The 15,730-nt window shown below is 43.3% G+C and overlaps 1 protein-coding gene and 2 non-coding genes across 5 annotated transcripts; all 3 read left to right on the top strand.

Moving 5' to 3' along the window:
- Positions 1–9,945: 9,945 nt before the first annotated feature.
- rbmx (RNA binding motif protein X-linked) lies at positions 9,946–15,720 on the top strand. 3 transcript variants are annotated; one of them, XM_012841446.3, is made up of 10 exons: positions 9,956–10,058; positions 11,268–11,391; positions 11,700–11,806; positions 11,883–12,048; positions 12,219–12,335; positions 12,421–12,538; positions 12,844–12,990; positions 13,070–13,161; positions 13,662–15,476; positions 15,585–15,720. In XM_012841446.3, the coding sequence occupies exons 1-9, from the start codon at positions 10,002–10,004 to the stop codon at positions 13,976–13,978; spliced, it is 1,245 nt and encodes a 414-aa protein (XP_012696900.2). In that variant the 5' UTR covers positions 9,956–10,001; the 3' UTR covers positions 13,979–15,476; positions 15,585–15,720. The 3 variants fall into 3 exon arrangements, with proteins under 3 accessions (XP_031442626.1, XP_012696900.2, XP_031442625.1); XM_031586766.2 differs by lacking the exon at positions 11,268–11,391 and having other exon boundaries at positions 9,946–10,058; XM_031586765.2 differs by lacking the exon at positions 9,956–10,058 and having other exon boundaries at positions 10,203–11,391.
- LOC116218032 lies at positions 11,557–11,621 on the top strand. The gene has a single exon (XR_004162648.1). It is a non-coding gene; the product is annotated as a small nucleolar RNA SNORD61 (small nucleolar RNA).
- Positions 12,091–12,157, top strand: LOC116218031. The gene has a single exon (XR_004162647.1). It is a non-coding gene; the product is annotated as a small nucleolar RNA SNORD61 (small nucleolar RNA).
- Positions 15,721–15,730: the final 10 nt, after the last annotated feature.

Below are 15,730 nucleotides of genomic sequence, written 5' to 3'. Positions count from 1 at the left end.
CCTTTCCAGGTGTGTATGAGAAGCTACGGTGGCCAGCAGGGGCCACAAAAACCCAAAATGCCCTCTCTAGTGCCAGGGTTGTGGTTTGTCTGTTCTAGGCTATCGTAGAAACATTGCGATGCACCATGGCACCATGGCACCCGCTCCCCATGTAGATATTGTCATAGAAAATCTCAAAGAGTCAGGAGTCCCGAAGTTGGCTGAGAGTTGCACCGTTTATTTTCTGCACCATTTATTTACTGAGGGGAGACAGTTCATGAAGTGTCTAAAACAATCATTCAGTGCATAATTATTTAATACACTTTATTTTATTTAAAGCTTATCTGTTATGGTGTTACTGCTACCATGTGAACATTCAGTAGTTACAACAACATGGTGGTCTTTTGTTCTGCCCGTCTGCTAAGCAAGCAAATACATCTTCTTCATTCCTTCTGGACTTTGTGCCCTTCAGGAACCTAGATACCAAACTCTCCTTATGTTCGTGTTAGGGGAGAAGTTACTAACACTCACACCCCTCAGGCGTTACCTTTCCCTTTATAGTTCTAACCACACAGTTGGTGTCTCGTGTTTCCGTGCATCTTCTTCCACGTGGATCCAGTCCCCCGGAGGTGGTAAAGGATTTCCTCGTTCCTCTTCGTCTGCTGGATGCAACAAAGGAGCTGGTATCTCTACGACCTCACTGTTACCTGCATCCAACACTGGGAAACTGAGTCTTTATTTCATCCATGCTGATTTTCAGAATGAGTGATCTGATTATAGGCAAGGCACAGCAAAACATCCCAGTCCCAGGATGAGTGAAATCATTACTACTGCTGTTCCAATTTTTGCTAACATGGCTGCCCAAGACCCTAGTTGTTTTCCAAACCATGCTCCCCAATCTTTATCTGCGTTTGCTTTTACTTCTTCTCTTAGATGTTTTCATTTAATCGTATCGTGGGTAAACAAGCCAGCTTGGTCTGTACAACATTACTCTCAAAACATAACACAGACTCCTTCTTTTGCAAGAAGCCGGTCGAGTCCTATTTTATTCTGTAAAGTCATTATGAAAGTAGCATCTAATTGTTCACCTAAGGTTGCCAGCCCATCACTTGTGTAATTAATAAACTTTAGTTGATTGTAATATATTTAATTGATCCATTCAACATTTTTATGTACTGTGGGCCATATCAATATTGATTCAAGTGCTGATAACACTTTGTCCCTAGCCTTATGCTGGTGTGTATTCCTCAGGTATACCTTTGGATCAGGCTTATATCTGGATTTGAGAGATCTTCTCCCTCTATTTAGTTTGACTTCAACTTTGCTATTCAGATCTGTCCATTCCCCCTCACTCCAGCACCAAATGTCTACTTCTATTGCTAACATCACCTGTGGACATTTCCCCCACCAATCATTAAGGAGATTGTCTCTTTACCCAACTTAGTTACCACATAGCAACCATACATCAGCTAAAGGTATTTTTTTTTTATGGTTGTACTCAGTGGAGTAACGTAGTTACGACGGGCCCAGGTGCAGGCTATTATGACAGGCCCTAGTCAGTGGCGTAAGGCAGTGGTTCCCAAACATTTTACAGTCCCGTACCCCATGTTTGTAACCGCCGTTTGTAATCACTCGCAGTACAGAAGTTATACCTCTATTTTTCTGTGTGTATCAGAGAGATATATAGGCAGTCAGGAAGGCAGAGAGAGAGAGAGCCCAGGCCAGGCAGAGACAGGAGAAAGAGGTGACCAGGTAGGCATTTCGTCTGTGAGCTTTGGTGCATTATTGCTTCAGATATTTCAAAAACAGTATTCATTGGATTAATAAATTATAAGAGGTTCTTGTAGTTAGTGTCATAACACATGTATATGTTTACTAATGTACCATATATATTATAAATGTGCATCATAAAAAGTATTGCAATTTTTTGTTGATGTATTTAAGAGTCATTGGCTGGTAGTGTCTAATATACCAAGGAAACAGGCATTGATTGATTTTGATTGATTGAATGAGTCCTCCAGACTCCAGTCCCCACCACTTTCCAAATCAAACCTACACCCTTGGCCAACACAACTCTTTTGAGCTCATAAAGATAGGGAATCTTGTTCAATCTTCACTTTAGTTCATTTGATCCTGTTCACCAAAAACTATTCATTCTTCTGACTTGATCAACAAGTCGATCCGTAACTCAACACCATTTATTTCAAAATTTGGCCAAATAATCAGTGATCACAAGCGTGTCACCTATGCTCCAGTGATAAATCCGAGTGTGACAATGTGATCGTCACTAAAGATGAGTATGTGCTCTGACTGCCATGCCATCGAGCCTGGCTCTTTGAGTGCATGTTTGGCACCCTGTACACCCGGGTTCAAGTCCGGGTGGGGTGACCACACTCTCCCTTCGCTACACTGAGCACACATTCTTTACAACTGCCCTGAGGTTTGAGGGAAGGTATCGATGGAGAGATCATGTCCTGGCCTTTGCTGAAGCCATCCGTGCAGGAGTTGAGTAGGCTAAGCATTAGCAAGGGTCTGATCAGCCCAGCTGGGTCACCTGGAGGAGAGTGTAGCCTATGATGTTGAAAGACCTGAAACTCCAGATGATTCCAGGAACATCACTCAAGATATGTCAAGAGGTATCAGTAGATGTAGGCCTGTTTGCACAAGATAAATATCACCAACTAGAAGAGCACTCAGAAAGCACTGAAGGCCAAATTCCTTCTCGCAAATGTCAACCTCACAGTGTTAACGAAAGTTAAACTAAATTTGTGGATCCGGAACATTCGGATCAGCTCCAAAATTGAGCGGGTTTTTCCTTGGCCCGTGCTACACCCTTCCACTAAGTTTCATGAAAATCGGACCGGTAGTTTTTCCGTACTTCTGCTGACAAATAGACAGACAAACAAACAGACAAAATCCAAGCCTTACAGCTGGTTTTCATACGAACTGGTTTCAAATGTTTCGAAATGATCTGTAGTGTTCCGTCTGCTCTGTCCATATTGTAAAACTGGGCCACTGCAAATGTGGTTGTAGGTTGTATGATTCACCACTAGATGGGGCAACATTATTAGTCTTAATGAGGTATCCTCTGTCACTAACTTTGTCTCCTAATTCTCCTACCTTTATAAATTGTTCTGTTCTTTAGGGCTCAATTCAAGGACCAGTTGTATTCTTTACTCCCTTCGTCCTTCAATGAGTCATCTCAGACACAATATTTATATTCACTACAATGCTGATGAAAGCCACCTAGAGGTCAGAATCTACAAGGGTGCATTGCATCCGTGAACTATTGCGCACCGTCAGTTAAAACACAAACTTAACATTACCCATTGTGTAACAATAAATATACCTGTCCTATAAATTATCACCAGGTATACACAATGTCTGGGAGATCTTGAGTGCTTTATTCTTTATGCCGTGCATGGTACATTCTACTGTTTTTGGTTCAAGTGCATTTCATAATACAAGTCCTGATTATATCAGTACTAAACATTACATCTCCCTACAACCACACAAATTTCACCATATACAGGTGCATCTCACTAAATTAGAATATCATCAAAAAGTTGATTTATTTCAGTAATTCGATTCAAAAAGTGAAACTCATATATTATATAGATTCATTACACACAGACTGATATATTTCAAGTGTTTATTTCTTTTAATTTTGATGATTATAACTGACAGCTAATGAAAACCCCAAATTCAGTATCTCAGAAAATTTGAATATTGTGAAAAAGTTCAATATTGAAGACTCATGGTGTCACACTCTAATCAGCTAATTAACTCAAAACACCTTCAAAGGTTTCCTGAGCCTTTAAATGGTCTCTCAGTCTGGTTCAGTAGGCTACACAATCATGGGAAAGACTGCTGACTTGACAGTTGTCCAGAAGACGATCATTGACGCCCTGCACAAGGAGGGTAAGACACAAAATGTCATTGCTAAAGAAGCTGGCTGTTCACAGAGTGCTGTATCCAAGCACATTAATGGAAAGATGAATGGAAGGAAAAAATGTGGTAGAAAAAGGTGCACAAGCGACAGGGATAACCGCAGCCTTGAGAGGATCGTGAAACGAAGCCCATTCAAGAATTTGGGGGAGATTCACAAGAAGTGGACTGCAGCTGGAGTCAGTGCTTCAAGAGCCACCACGCACAGACGTGTCCAGGACATGGGCTTCAGTTGTCGCATTCCTTGTGTCAAGCCACTCTTGAACCAGAGACAATGTCAGAGGCGTCTTACCTGGGCTAAGGACAAAAAGGACTGGACTGTTGCTCAGTGGTCCAAAGTTCTCTTCTCAGATGAAAGTACATTTTGCATTTAATTTGGAAATCAAGGTCCCAGAGTCTGGAGGAAGAGAGGAGAGGCACAGAATCCAAGTTGCTTGAGGTCCAGTGTAAAGTTTCCACAGTCAGTGATGGTTTGGGGTGCCATGTCATCTGCTGGTGTTGGTCCACTGTGTTTTCTCGGGTCCAAGGTCAACGCAGCCGTCTACCAGGAAGTTTTAGAGCACTTCATGCTTCCCTCTGCTGACCAGCTTTATGGAGATGCGGATTTCATTTTCCAGCAGGACTTGGCATCTGCACACACTGCCAAACGTACCAGTACCTGGTTTAAGGACCATGGTATCCCTGTGCTTGATTGGCCAGAAACTCGCCTGACCTAAACCTCATAGAGAATCTATGGGGTATTGTGAAGAGGAAGATGCGAGACACCAGACCCAACAACGCAGAAGAGCTGAAGGCCGCTATCAGAGCAACCTGGGCTTCCATAACACCTCAGCAGTGCCACAGACTGATCGCCTCCATGCCACGCCGCATTCCTGCAGTAATTCATGCAAAAGGAGCCCCGACCAAGTATTGAGTGCTGTACATGTTCATACTTTTCAGTAGTCCAACATTTCTGTGTTAAAATTAGTTTTTTTTATTGGTCTTAAGTAATATTCTAATTTTCTGAGATACTGAATTTGGGGTTTTCATTAGCTGTCAGTTATAATCATCAAAATTAAAAGAAATAAACACTTGAAATACATCAGTCTGTGTGTAATGAATCTATATAATATATGAGTTTCACTTTTTGAATCGAATTACTGAAATAAATCAACTTTTTGATGATATTCTAATTTATTGAGATGGACCTGTATATACAAAAGCATATAACCATACAATCTTATGTCGTTTTTTTTTATTTCATGTGTGCAGATCACAAAAATGTCCCCTTGCATTTTATTATTATAAAATATTATTATTATATCATTATAATTTTATAGAACAAATTACTTGAATAATCAATTAAAACAAATTATTTACCTCAACATTGTAAGGTTGAACTTAGGTAAACACTACCTGAGACACAAAGTAGTAAACAGTCTTTTTTCACAGCAGAACATACTTAACTCACATAACAGCAATATAAGGTAATACACTGAGTAGACTTCAACCTGAGTAACTTCAAATAACATTATTCTTTTTCCTCCCCCAATAGGGCACCCTTTTACAATCAATTATAAGTCGAGGACTTGCTTTGACTTAATGATACGACCATACCTCGTGCGGAGACAAGGCTCAGAGTGTTTTGGTTCACATACAGACGGTGGGGTTCCTGTTCCTCTGGTTCCCATTGTCCAGTGACCTGATCATCATTGCTGATCTCAGGCTGCTGTGTGCTGTGTGTGTGTGTGTCGTTTCGGGTGTCAACAAGGTGCCGTCGGTTGCGCCTGTACCTCTGTCCATCGCTGGTTGTGATGTGGTAGCTTCGTCGAGCCTCTGCGGGTTGGATGACTGTTGCTGGTTTCCACCTACCATCTCCCTGCTGGAAGCGGATGGGCGTGCCAGCGTGCAGTGTTGACAGGGGCCTAACAGACCTGTTGTAGTGCTGTTCCTGGCGCTGCTGGCATTTCTCTCGCCTTGCACGCACTGCCTCCTGGGGGGTTACCTGAGGTCGTAGCTGTATGGCTGTTGTGGGTAGGATGGAGCGCAGTCTGCGGCTCATCAGGAGTTAGGCTGGAGATTTGAGGCCATCGACCGGTGTGTTCCTGTACTCCAGCAGGCTGAGGTAGGGATCTTTCTTATCTTCTCTGGCATTTGTGAGGATCCGCTTTGCAGTCTGGACGGTCTTTTCGGCCAGACCGTTGCTCTGGGGATAATGTGGGCTCGATGTGACGCGCCTGAAACCCCAGGACTCAGCAAACTGTTAGAACTCATGTGAGCTGTAACATGGCCCGTTATTCTAGTATGCCATGTCTGGCAAACACTGATTTCATTTTGTGGATGACGGCGGCTGTGGTGATGTTGTGCAGGCGTTCAATTTCAAAGTACCTGCTGAGGTAGTCACATATGACGAGGTAGTTCTCAGAGTTCCAGGAGAATAAATCTGTTGCTACAGTCTGCCATGGATTCTCTGAGATTGCCTGTGAGAGCATGGGCTCCTTTGTGTTGGCATTGCGATGTGTTTGACATATTTCACACCTCCCTACTGTTGCCTCTATCTGTTGACCCATGCCTGGCCAAAACATTATGTCTCTTGCCCTGTGTTTGCTTTTCTCCATCCCAAAGTGTCCTGTATGTATGCGCTGTAGCATGTCTGCTCTGAGCTTGTGTGGAATGATTATTTTCTCACTCTTTAGGAGGATGCCATCAGCCTCTCTGATCTCGTCACGGTGGTTCCAGTATTCACTGATTTTGTGGGTGACACTGTTTCCTTGTCTCCGGCCAGCCTGACCGAATGACCTGTTTGAGGGTGGACAGCTGCTCGTCCTGAGCTGTGGCGGCCTTGTTGTCCTAGCCTGTCTGCACTCACCGAAGCTGCGCTGATGACTGTGTGTACCTGGGTCTCCATAGCCTCAGATAGTGAACTGTCTGTGTCATTCATGGACTTTCTTGACAGCGTGTCGGCCACAGGGATCTCTTTGCCTAGTCTGTGGATGAGAGTTATGCTGTATTTCTGCAGCGCGAGTATCATGCGCTGTAGGCGCTGTGGTGCTAGGGCTAGTGGCTTGCGGAGTATTGTCTCCAGTGGCTTGTGGTCTGATTCCACGGTTACATGTCGCCCATAGAGGTATTTGTGAAATCTCTTACACCCGTATAGGACTGCATAAAGATCTTTTTTCTATTTTGGCCTAATTCAGCTCTGTGCTGTTAAGCAGCTTGCATGATAGTTGCGCCCAAGCCATTTTTCGACGCGTCGACCTGGAGCGTCACTTCCTTTTCAGAATCAAAATAGGCTAGAACTGGCCCCGGTTCAGATGTGATAGTCTCTTTCATCTGCTGAAACGCTCTCTTGTGTGCTGTGTCCCATTTGAACTCTGTTTCTCGTCTTAACAGTAGTCTGAGTGGTGCACTCACCTCAGCCAGATGTGGAGCGAATCTCGCGAGGTAGTTCATCATGCCAAGGACCGTCTCCAGCTCTGCCTCGTTTTTCGGTGGTTGCATGTCTCTGATGGCTTTGACCTTAAGTGGGTTTGGTTTCAATCCATTGGCTGTGAGTCTATGTCCGAAATAGCTCACCTCAGACACACAGATGCGGCATTTGTCCGGGTTCAGTCTTACCCCTTTTTCTCTGGGCCGGCTGAGCATGGCTCTGAGGTTGCTGTCGTGCTCCTTTCTTGTCTTCCCGAACACAATAATGTCGTCCACGAGGCCGGCCACGCCCTGAAGACCCTCGTATGTATCATCTACTCTCCTGTGGAATTCATCCTGGGCAGACACGATGCCGAAAGGGAGCCTGAGAAACCGGTATCTATCAACTGTAGTGTTAAATGTAGTGAGCAGCGACAACTCCTCCCTCAGCTTGATAGCCCAGTAACCCGACTAACCCGTCTAGTACGCTGAAGAACTTAGCCCCAGTCAGTTTGGATGTTACATCCTCGAGTGTGGGTAGAGGGTAGTGCTGCCTCAGTATTGCCTTGTTTAAAGGCCGTGGATCTAGACATACTCTAAGCTTGTGTGTTTTTGGCTTCTCACACACTACCAGCGCGTTAACCCACTGGGTAGGTTCAGTCACTTTGCAGATTATGCCATCCCTTTCCATGTTGTCTAACTCTATTTTTAAACGTTCTCTTAAGGCAAATGATACTCTCCTTGGTGGGCAAACCACTGGTGCTATGCTAGGGTCTATCCTAAAACTGAGTACTCTCTCAGTATGTTGGCTGACTGGGTGTCTGGCGCTTCATCACTGGCGTCGGGGATGGCTTATACCACCTTGATGAGCCCCAGGTCTTGACATGCTCTGTAGCCTAGGATGGGTGGGCCGTTGCAGTGCACAATATAGAACTTCCGGGTAATGGAGTTACTCTTGTACCTACCTGCCTTCCAAAGTGCAGTAACCGTTCACTCTCAGCGCATGCCCCCCATAGCCAGTTAGCTTACGGTTGTCAGTCCTTATTGGGGTGCTGGGCACGAGTGTGGCAAAGTCTTTGGCAGGTATCACATTCGCTTGTGCACCTGTGTCCAGCTTGAATGTCATTTGTTGGTTCCCCCCAAAAAATCCCACTTCTGACACCATGTTCTGACTTGTACTTGTCCTATAAATTATCACCAGGTATACACAATGTCTGGGAGATCTTGAGTGCTTTATTCTTTATGCTGTGCATGGTACATTCTACTGTTTTCAGTTCAAGTGCATTTCATAATACAAGTCCTGATTATATCAGTAGTACTAAACATTACAGTACCTACACACTTATTTGTGATGCACCATTCGGGGTTTTGTTCTGCTGCATTGCTCAGTTTTACGTGGTGTAACACTCAGCAGATCTGCTCCACCGGCCACCAGTACGGTTTCAAGAACGTTGATTACATAGAAAGCACTACATGGCCAAGCACCAGATTATATTAGGGCTTTTATGTCATTATATTCCCTTAAAACCACTCAGATTGCTTCATCAAGGTCTGTTCAAGAGTCCAGGCAAAAATGTAAGGATTACCTCTCTCTGCAGTTTGGCCCCCAAATGGTCCTATGCTAATGTATTAATAATAATTAATTACAAAGGACAATTTAGAGAATTTAAAAAACTGTGTAACCTCTTCAAGATTCTAAAAGCTCTATTTTTATCTTTTGTTACACTCTGTTGACCACCATAAGACTATTTTATTTCAAAAATAAAAACAGCCTGACCAAAGAAAGGTTTGTATTTGCTCTTTATCTCTTTACTAACTTATTCAGAGACAACAGCAACCGAGTTGCGTAGCTAACTTTAGTGGAGTGACAGTGTTATTGATAACTTCACTGTAACTCATACAAGCAAATGTTATGTTGTCTTATCTTATTGTGTCCACACACCAGGTTCATTTTCCGTAAACAGGTTAATTTGAAGGTCTACTTTCTCGCCGTCTCTCATTGACTTCAATCGTTTTATTTCAGTTACAGATCCTCCCTTTATGTTCTTTTTAAGTTCAACTAATTTTTCTCCGATAGGCATTCCTGATATCATGCCTCTCACTTTCCGATATTCTCCAAACACCCTTAGCTACCTCTCTTTTTTTTCTACAGAATTATTGTATCTGCATAGCCTTATATCTTTGTCCAATAGCCTTGCATTTAACCAACAATCTACCATCCTGTAAGACCCTAGCCATGTCTACTTCTCCTATTGCCTTCTTCAATCAAAATAAATTTGTCAATGTAAACAGACTCAGACCATCAACTTCATTCCCTTACTTCAATTTAATTAGCCTAGTCTTACGTAGGCTATATTCGTTCTCTCATCCTAAAATGCTCTCTTCGCTGTCAATTTTACCCTTACATCACCATTATTTAATTCTCCATCGACCATATCCCTCCCCAAAGCCTCAAATCTCATCAACATGTCATCATTTTACGAACTTTATCCGTCCCTAATCAGACTCACTTACAATTTAGATTATGTCAAACCGTCCTCTTTAAATCAAATGTATCGGGAAATCAAATAAACCGCCACTCCAAGACCCGGAAGCCAATCTAAGTTCAACTTTACGTTCTCGCGATTGCTGCTTGCAGCTTCCTGGGCGTATTCATTTCTTATACCATGTGATCGATATAAACCTTTATGTGCGGTTGTGGTTTTGTCATAAGGTCTTGTCCTGTTGCATGCGTCTCTGAGGAGGTAAAATTAAGCTTTGATGACTGTTTATATTAAGATTTTTTATTTTAATTGTATTACCAGTGCTTTTGTATATTTGTTCATGGTTTTGTTTGAGGAGCTGGTGAAGTATTTCATTGAATTCAGGTTAAATTACATTCAGTCTGGTGAACGTTCTTTGGTGGCTAATTAACGTTAGCTGAATAGCTAATAGCTCTAGCTAGTTAACTTGGACCAAAGCACATTTAGCTATCTAGCTACTGTGTTATAACCATGATTGTGATAACATACTAACGTTACCGTTTGCTTGACGTTAGTGCATAGCATCTGCAGTTAATGCATGCGTCTGACGAAGGCGAAGTAACTAACTTTAAACTCATGTGACTCACCGTTACAAGACCGCGTTTTGTTGGATATAGTGATAGGTCGGTTAAAAATAACAATGGCGAATTAAGCTAGTTACCCACGACAATAACAACGTTAATTTGCTACTCACGTTACTGCCGATGGTGGATTGTCTAACATTACACGCGTGCTTAACATTATCCTCAGTTAGCTAACGTTGACTCCTAACTTCGGTTAATAATGATAGGATGTGCGTCAAACTACACAAGACGCCATTTTGAACCTGGCATTAATTTTTGAATATGTACATGTTCACAAAGGTCACGTTAGTGTACTGGAACTACTGTATTTTGTCGAATTGAATGTGAAGCATATGTTTGTAGCGTGGTTAAATGCGACCTAGCCAGGTACAGGCATGCGCGCGCCAGCTAGCTACTGCATGTTAGCTTCAAGCACATTACTGTGGAAAAACGATTCTGCAGCATATGGCCGCCATTTTGTGAAACATGCTCTGAAGCATTGTAATACACGGGAGTTTTTTTGTGGCTAATAATGGCATGCAGAGGATTTTCTGATCTCATGACATTCACAAATGTCTCAGATTATTTACGTCTCCAACCTCATTATGTCTTGTTAGCCAGCTATCTTTCCAGCTACAACAATTATGATGCTAACAAATTTTAGCCATGTGACTGGAGACTGTCTTCAAGTTAACGGTGGCCTAACATTAGCTAACGTTAGCTCCTTTCCTCAGCGTGGGGGGACAACGCTGCGCATTAGCTTTGGATAGTGTTTAGGTAGGAGAGCACGGGTTGCATGATTTAAACGAAGGGGTTTTTAATGAATTGGTCCATCTTTATTAAGAGAAGGACTCTTTCCCTCTTTTAGATTAAACGGGCAAATATGGCGGAGGCAGATCGACCAGGGAAACTCTTTATTGGTGGACTTAATACTGAGACCACCGAGAAGGCTCTTGAACAATACTTCAGCAAATATGGCAGGATAATGGAAGGTAATCAGATGCCACGTTACCAGTATTTAAATAACTCCACGAGGTTTCATTGTAGGTCGCTAGCCTAAATCACCCGCATCAATCCATAGGTTATTATGCATCAACTTGGCAAATTATTTCCTTGTGCATTGTCACATTTCCTGTGCGCTGGTTGTTGAACTGTAAGCAATGATGAAAATGGTGGTTTGAATACAGAAATGAGAATACTACCTCTAAGAAGTCCTGAGCTTACAGTGTGGATTTTTTTTTCTCTCTCTTGAAGATGAAAATTGCATCACAGTAACCTCTACCCTACTCTCCTCTCTTAGTTCTGTTGATGAAGGATCGTGAAACCAACAAGTCTAGAGGTTTTGCATTTGTGACGTACGAAAATCCAGGTGATGCCAAGGATGCTGCCAGGGAAATGAATGGAAAGGTAAGTTTTTCTTTTGGATCCCAAACGTTAATTGCTTGAGTTAAGGGACTGTGTTAACGGCTGTTTTGTTGTTCAGACTCTAGATGGTAAGTCAATAAAAGTAGAGCAAGCAACGAAGCCTCAGTTTGAATCTGCTGGACGCCGTGGTCCACCATCTTTGCATCCACGAAGCCGCGGTTCACCAAGAGGCTCTCGCGGATCCAGAGGAGCGCCAAGTGGAATGAGGGGCCCACCCAGCAGAGGTAGGTTCATTTTGCTCTTCTGAACCTTAAATATCTAGTGATGCTGTGATGACATCATTGACAATGATCTCAATTGATTTGATTTTGTTCTCTAAGAAGTCCTGAGCTCATGTAGTTTTTCCAGTTTTGCTTGTCCTGTGAAGGATTACCATGATAACGTAGGAATGTAGAACCCTTTTTCAAAGGTGCATCATCCAGAGGCCCACCTCCATTGAAGAGGGGACCTCCAGAGCGAAGTGATGGGCCACCAACCAAGAGACCGGCCCCATCTGGACCCCCTGGCAGACGTAAGTTGGTGGTTCTAGTTGGAGATATCCTGAGTTCCACTCTTTAATGCGCTGTAAATTAATTTCAGTTGGCTTTGTTTTGTAGCTCCTATGTCCCGTGACAGAGACCCTTATGGACCACCCCCACCACGCAGGGATTCTATGATGTCACGGCGGGAAGAGTACCCATCGCCACGGGATGACCATTATTCCTCTAAGGACAGGTTGGTTTTGAGCCACAGATCCTTGGCACTGTAGTTAGGTCGACAACAAAATATTTCAGAAATGGCTTCTGTATATGTTTGAAACGTTTTAATAATTATATATGTAGTTTGACGTTCATTATACTGGCTGTGTTGCACCTTTCAAACCTTCTATCGACCACATTGACTATAACCTACCTTGAACGTGCTGGGCAGATACTTAATTTTAAACCAGACACTTGATGGAAATTTTGATCTTCTAGTGAGGTGACTTGGATCAAGTACAAGCTGTAGTTGATCCCATTGCTTATTTTGTTTGTAAATAGTTACTCCGGTCGTGACTACATCAGTTCAAGGGAGAGCAGGGACTATGCTCCACCTCCCCGTGATTATGCTCCCCCGCCTCGTGAATATCGTGATTATCCCCATTCGAGCTCCAGAGAGGAATATGGATCCATGCCCAGAGGCTACAGGTACAAGAAGCATTATTTATTGTGTAAGTGAACGGATTCTGGCTTAGACTGGGGTGTAACCTCAGTTCTTGCTCACCAGCGATCGTGATGGCTATGGTGGAGGACGAGAGGCCAGGAGTTATGTTGACCGACCAAGTGCAGGGTCCTACAGAGACCCCTATGATGGTTACGGTAAGATCTTTTATGTTTTTAAAAACACAGCTGCTGTAGGGCTCCACTCGAGCTTCTCAAGTGTGCTCCTTGGACCTCGTGATCACAAACCCAGAAAAAAAACCAGCGGCATCGTCAAACGCTTTTCAGTCACCTGGACCAATGTCCAACACTTCCGTCAAATGTCTCCCCCGCCCTCAGTCCATTCAGAACCAAGACTTCTCTGAAACTTGAAGTGGCCATTCTCTATCAACTGGAGTTCTATTCTAAAGGAAATTGCAAGCAACAGGGGCATGCTATTTGCAGCTTTTACTTCCTCCAGTCAAACTGAGCTTAAATTTAAATCTCGTCAAAGATTCTGAGCACACTTTTTGTCTACTTTTGGAGATGCTAATATGCTAAATCAACACATTTAGAAAAATATCTGGCCTCTTTCTAGGGAAATGGGCACATGTCAGTAGATTAACAGAAAACGTTTAACAAGTGAAACTTGACAATTACCTGACCCATTAACCCTGCAGGTAACTCACGCAGCGCCCCACCCTCGCGGGGGCCCCCACCATCCTACGGTGGCAGTGGCGGAAGCAGTCGCTATGACGACTATGGCAGCAGCTCCCGGGATGGATATGGCAGTCGCGACAGTTATCCCAGCAGTCGGAGCGACCCATACTCTGCTAGCCGCACTGAGCGAATGGGCAGGCAGGAGCGGGGGCCCGCACCCCCCCTCGAGAGAGGCTATCCTCCTCGGGAGTACAGCAGTTCCAGTCGCGGGGCACCTCGTGGTGGTGGCCGCGGAGGCAGCCGCGCTGATAGAGGGATCGCTCGAAGCAGATACTGAGAAAGGACTTGGAAAAGAGAGTAAAAAGGTTCAAGCTCTCAAGCTCAAAGGCATTCAAAGCGTGCAAAGGATGTGTAACATTCAAGAAGACTTTTTTTTTTCCCCTCCCAAGACAACATTTCAATGGACACCCAAGCTTCAGGTCTGAACAATCCACAAAATGTCAGTTTATTTTGACTATTTCCCTTTGTGTTTAAATGATATCTTTATCGTTCTTCTTGCCCATTTCCCATTTAATGGTACTGTTGCCAATTTAAGTGACTTGCGTGTTAGTTTTTGTATTATAGTGCTGTTAACCTGTAATGCCCTGGAATATGGCTTTCAACTATCAATAAAGTTTTTAAACTAAGATCCTGACCAGCACTGATATTCCAAAGCAACCAGAAAACGAATAACAAATGTACAGCAATTCTTCGATTGATGACCCAAAGACCAGATCCTAAATGAAGTGGAAAATATGTCCTGCAGTAGGTCATGTACAGTGAATTGTTCAGATTGCTTTTTGAGAAGGCAAATGTTTCCCCCCCAAAAAAAAACAATCCGTGTAGTTTTCCTCAGTGTTTAAGGATCCTCCACCATAAAGTCTTAACTTTGATGGCTTGCAACGACTTACCCAAAGACAACAGCCAAAATGCAAGAACCTTTCCGCACCACTGATAAAGTCTCAACGGGATGGTAAGCAAAGCAAACCTTCTTGTTTCTCGTTAATGGAATTAGGTCAGGGGCGCAAACATGAGGTACAACCCAAAGGTTGGTATGAGTGGCGTCAATTTGTACCCCCTTTGGTTGTTGAACATCATTTGCTCCACAAGGGCAGTGGCAGTCCGACATGCCTTCCATTCTCAATTCTGAATTTATTGTTAGTGATCAACCTCAGGAAATTGATAGATTCAGCAAAAACTCCTTCCTTGCAACAAGTTGGCTATCACTAAGGAGAACTGGAATTCTTCTGGCCTTGCGCAATCCGCTCAGTAAATGTTCCACATGCATTTGCACTGCCCATGAGTGTAAGAAAGCGGCCATGGATCCGTAATCTGTTGTAGCATAAGTACATTTTTTTTCCCCCCCAGAAATTTTGAAAAGGTACATTTTGAAGATCTGGCCCACATTTTGAATGGACCTATTGCATAATGATACGCAAATACTCAGTAATGTCATATCTCGAAGGATCTAATCATTTTGAAACATTAAGGCTACACTTATTTCAACCAGCCCACCGCAAGCATGCCCTAACACACGGAAGTTCTGTGGAAGGAAGCCACCAACCAAGAAACTGGGAAAATAACGGGAGCCGAGTTCAAACCAATTCTATCTTCTTTTCTTGGACTACATATTTGTACATGTGTGCGTGTGTGTATACAGGCATTGATTGTTATAACTCTCTCCTTGCAGGATGAATGTTTGCAATGATCTCTGATCTCTGAATTATTGACTCATCTCGGTGTCCTGTTGGCAAATGTTTGCTCAGGAGATCTTAATGCACATCAGATCTTGACAGGTAGGCTGCGTTTGCATATGCAAATTGCCTTACACATATGTATGTGGATATGACTAATATATCAATAAATACAATTCTGATTCTATTTATGTACTTTATTTCCCCCAGATCCTGGACCCAGTGGCCGGGCTGTCGGGGTAGTAGGCTGTTTTTGCCTTGGTGTTGCGGTGTGGCAAGGATGCTGGTCATTTCAATGGAGTTGAATCATGTGTTCACTTTTGAATAAAGAATTCCTATCAACTAATGACTTCGAC

Source organism: Clupea harengus, chromosome 20, assembly GCF_900700415.2.
Source record: "Clupea harengus chromosome 20, Ch_v2.0.2, whole genome shotgun sequence".
Classification (NCBI taxonomy): Eukaryota; Metazoa; Chordata; class Actinopteri; order Clupeiformes; family Clupeidae; genus Clupea; species Clupea harengus.
This window is presented reverse-complemented; position numbering and strand designations above follow the sequence as displayed.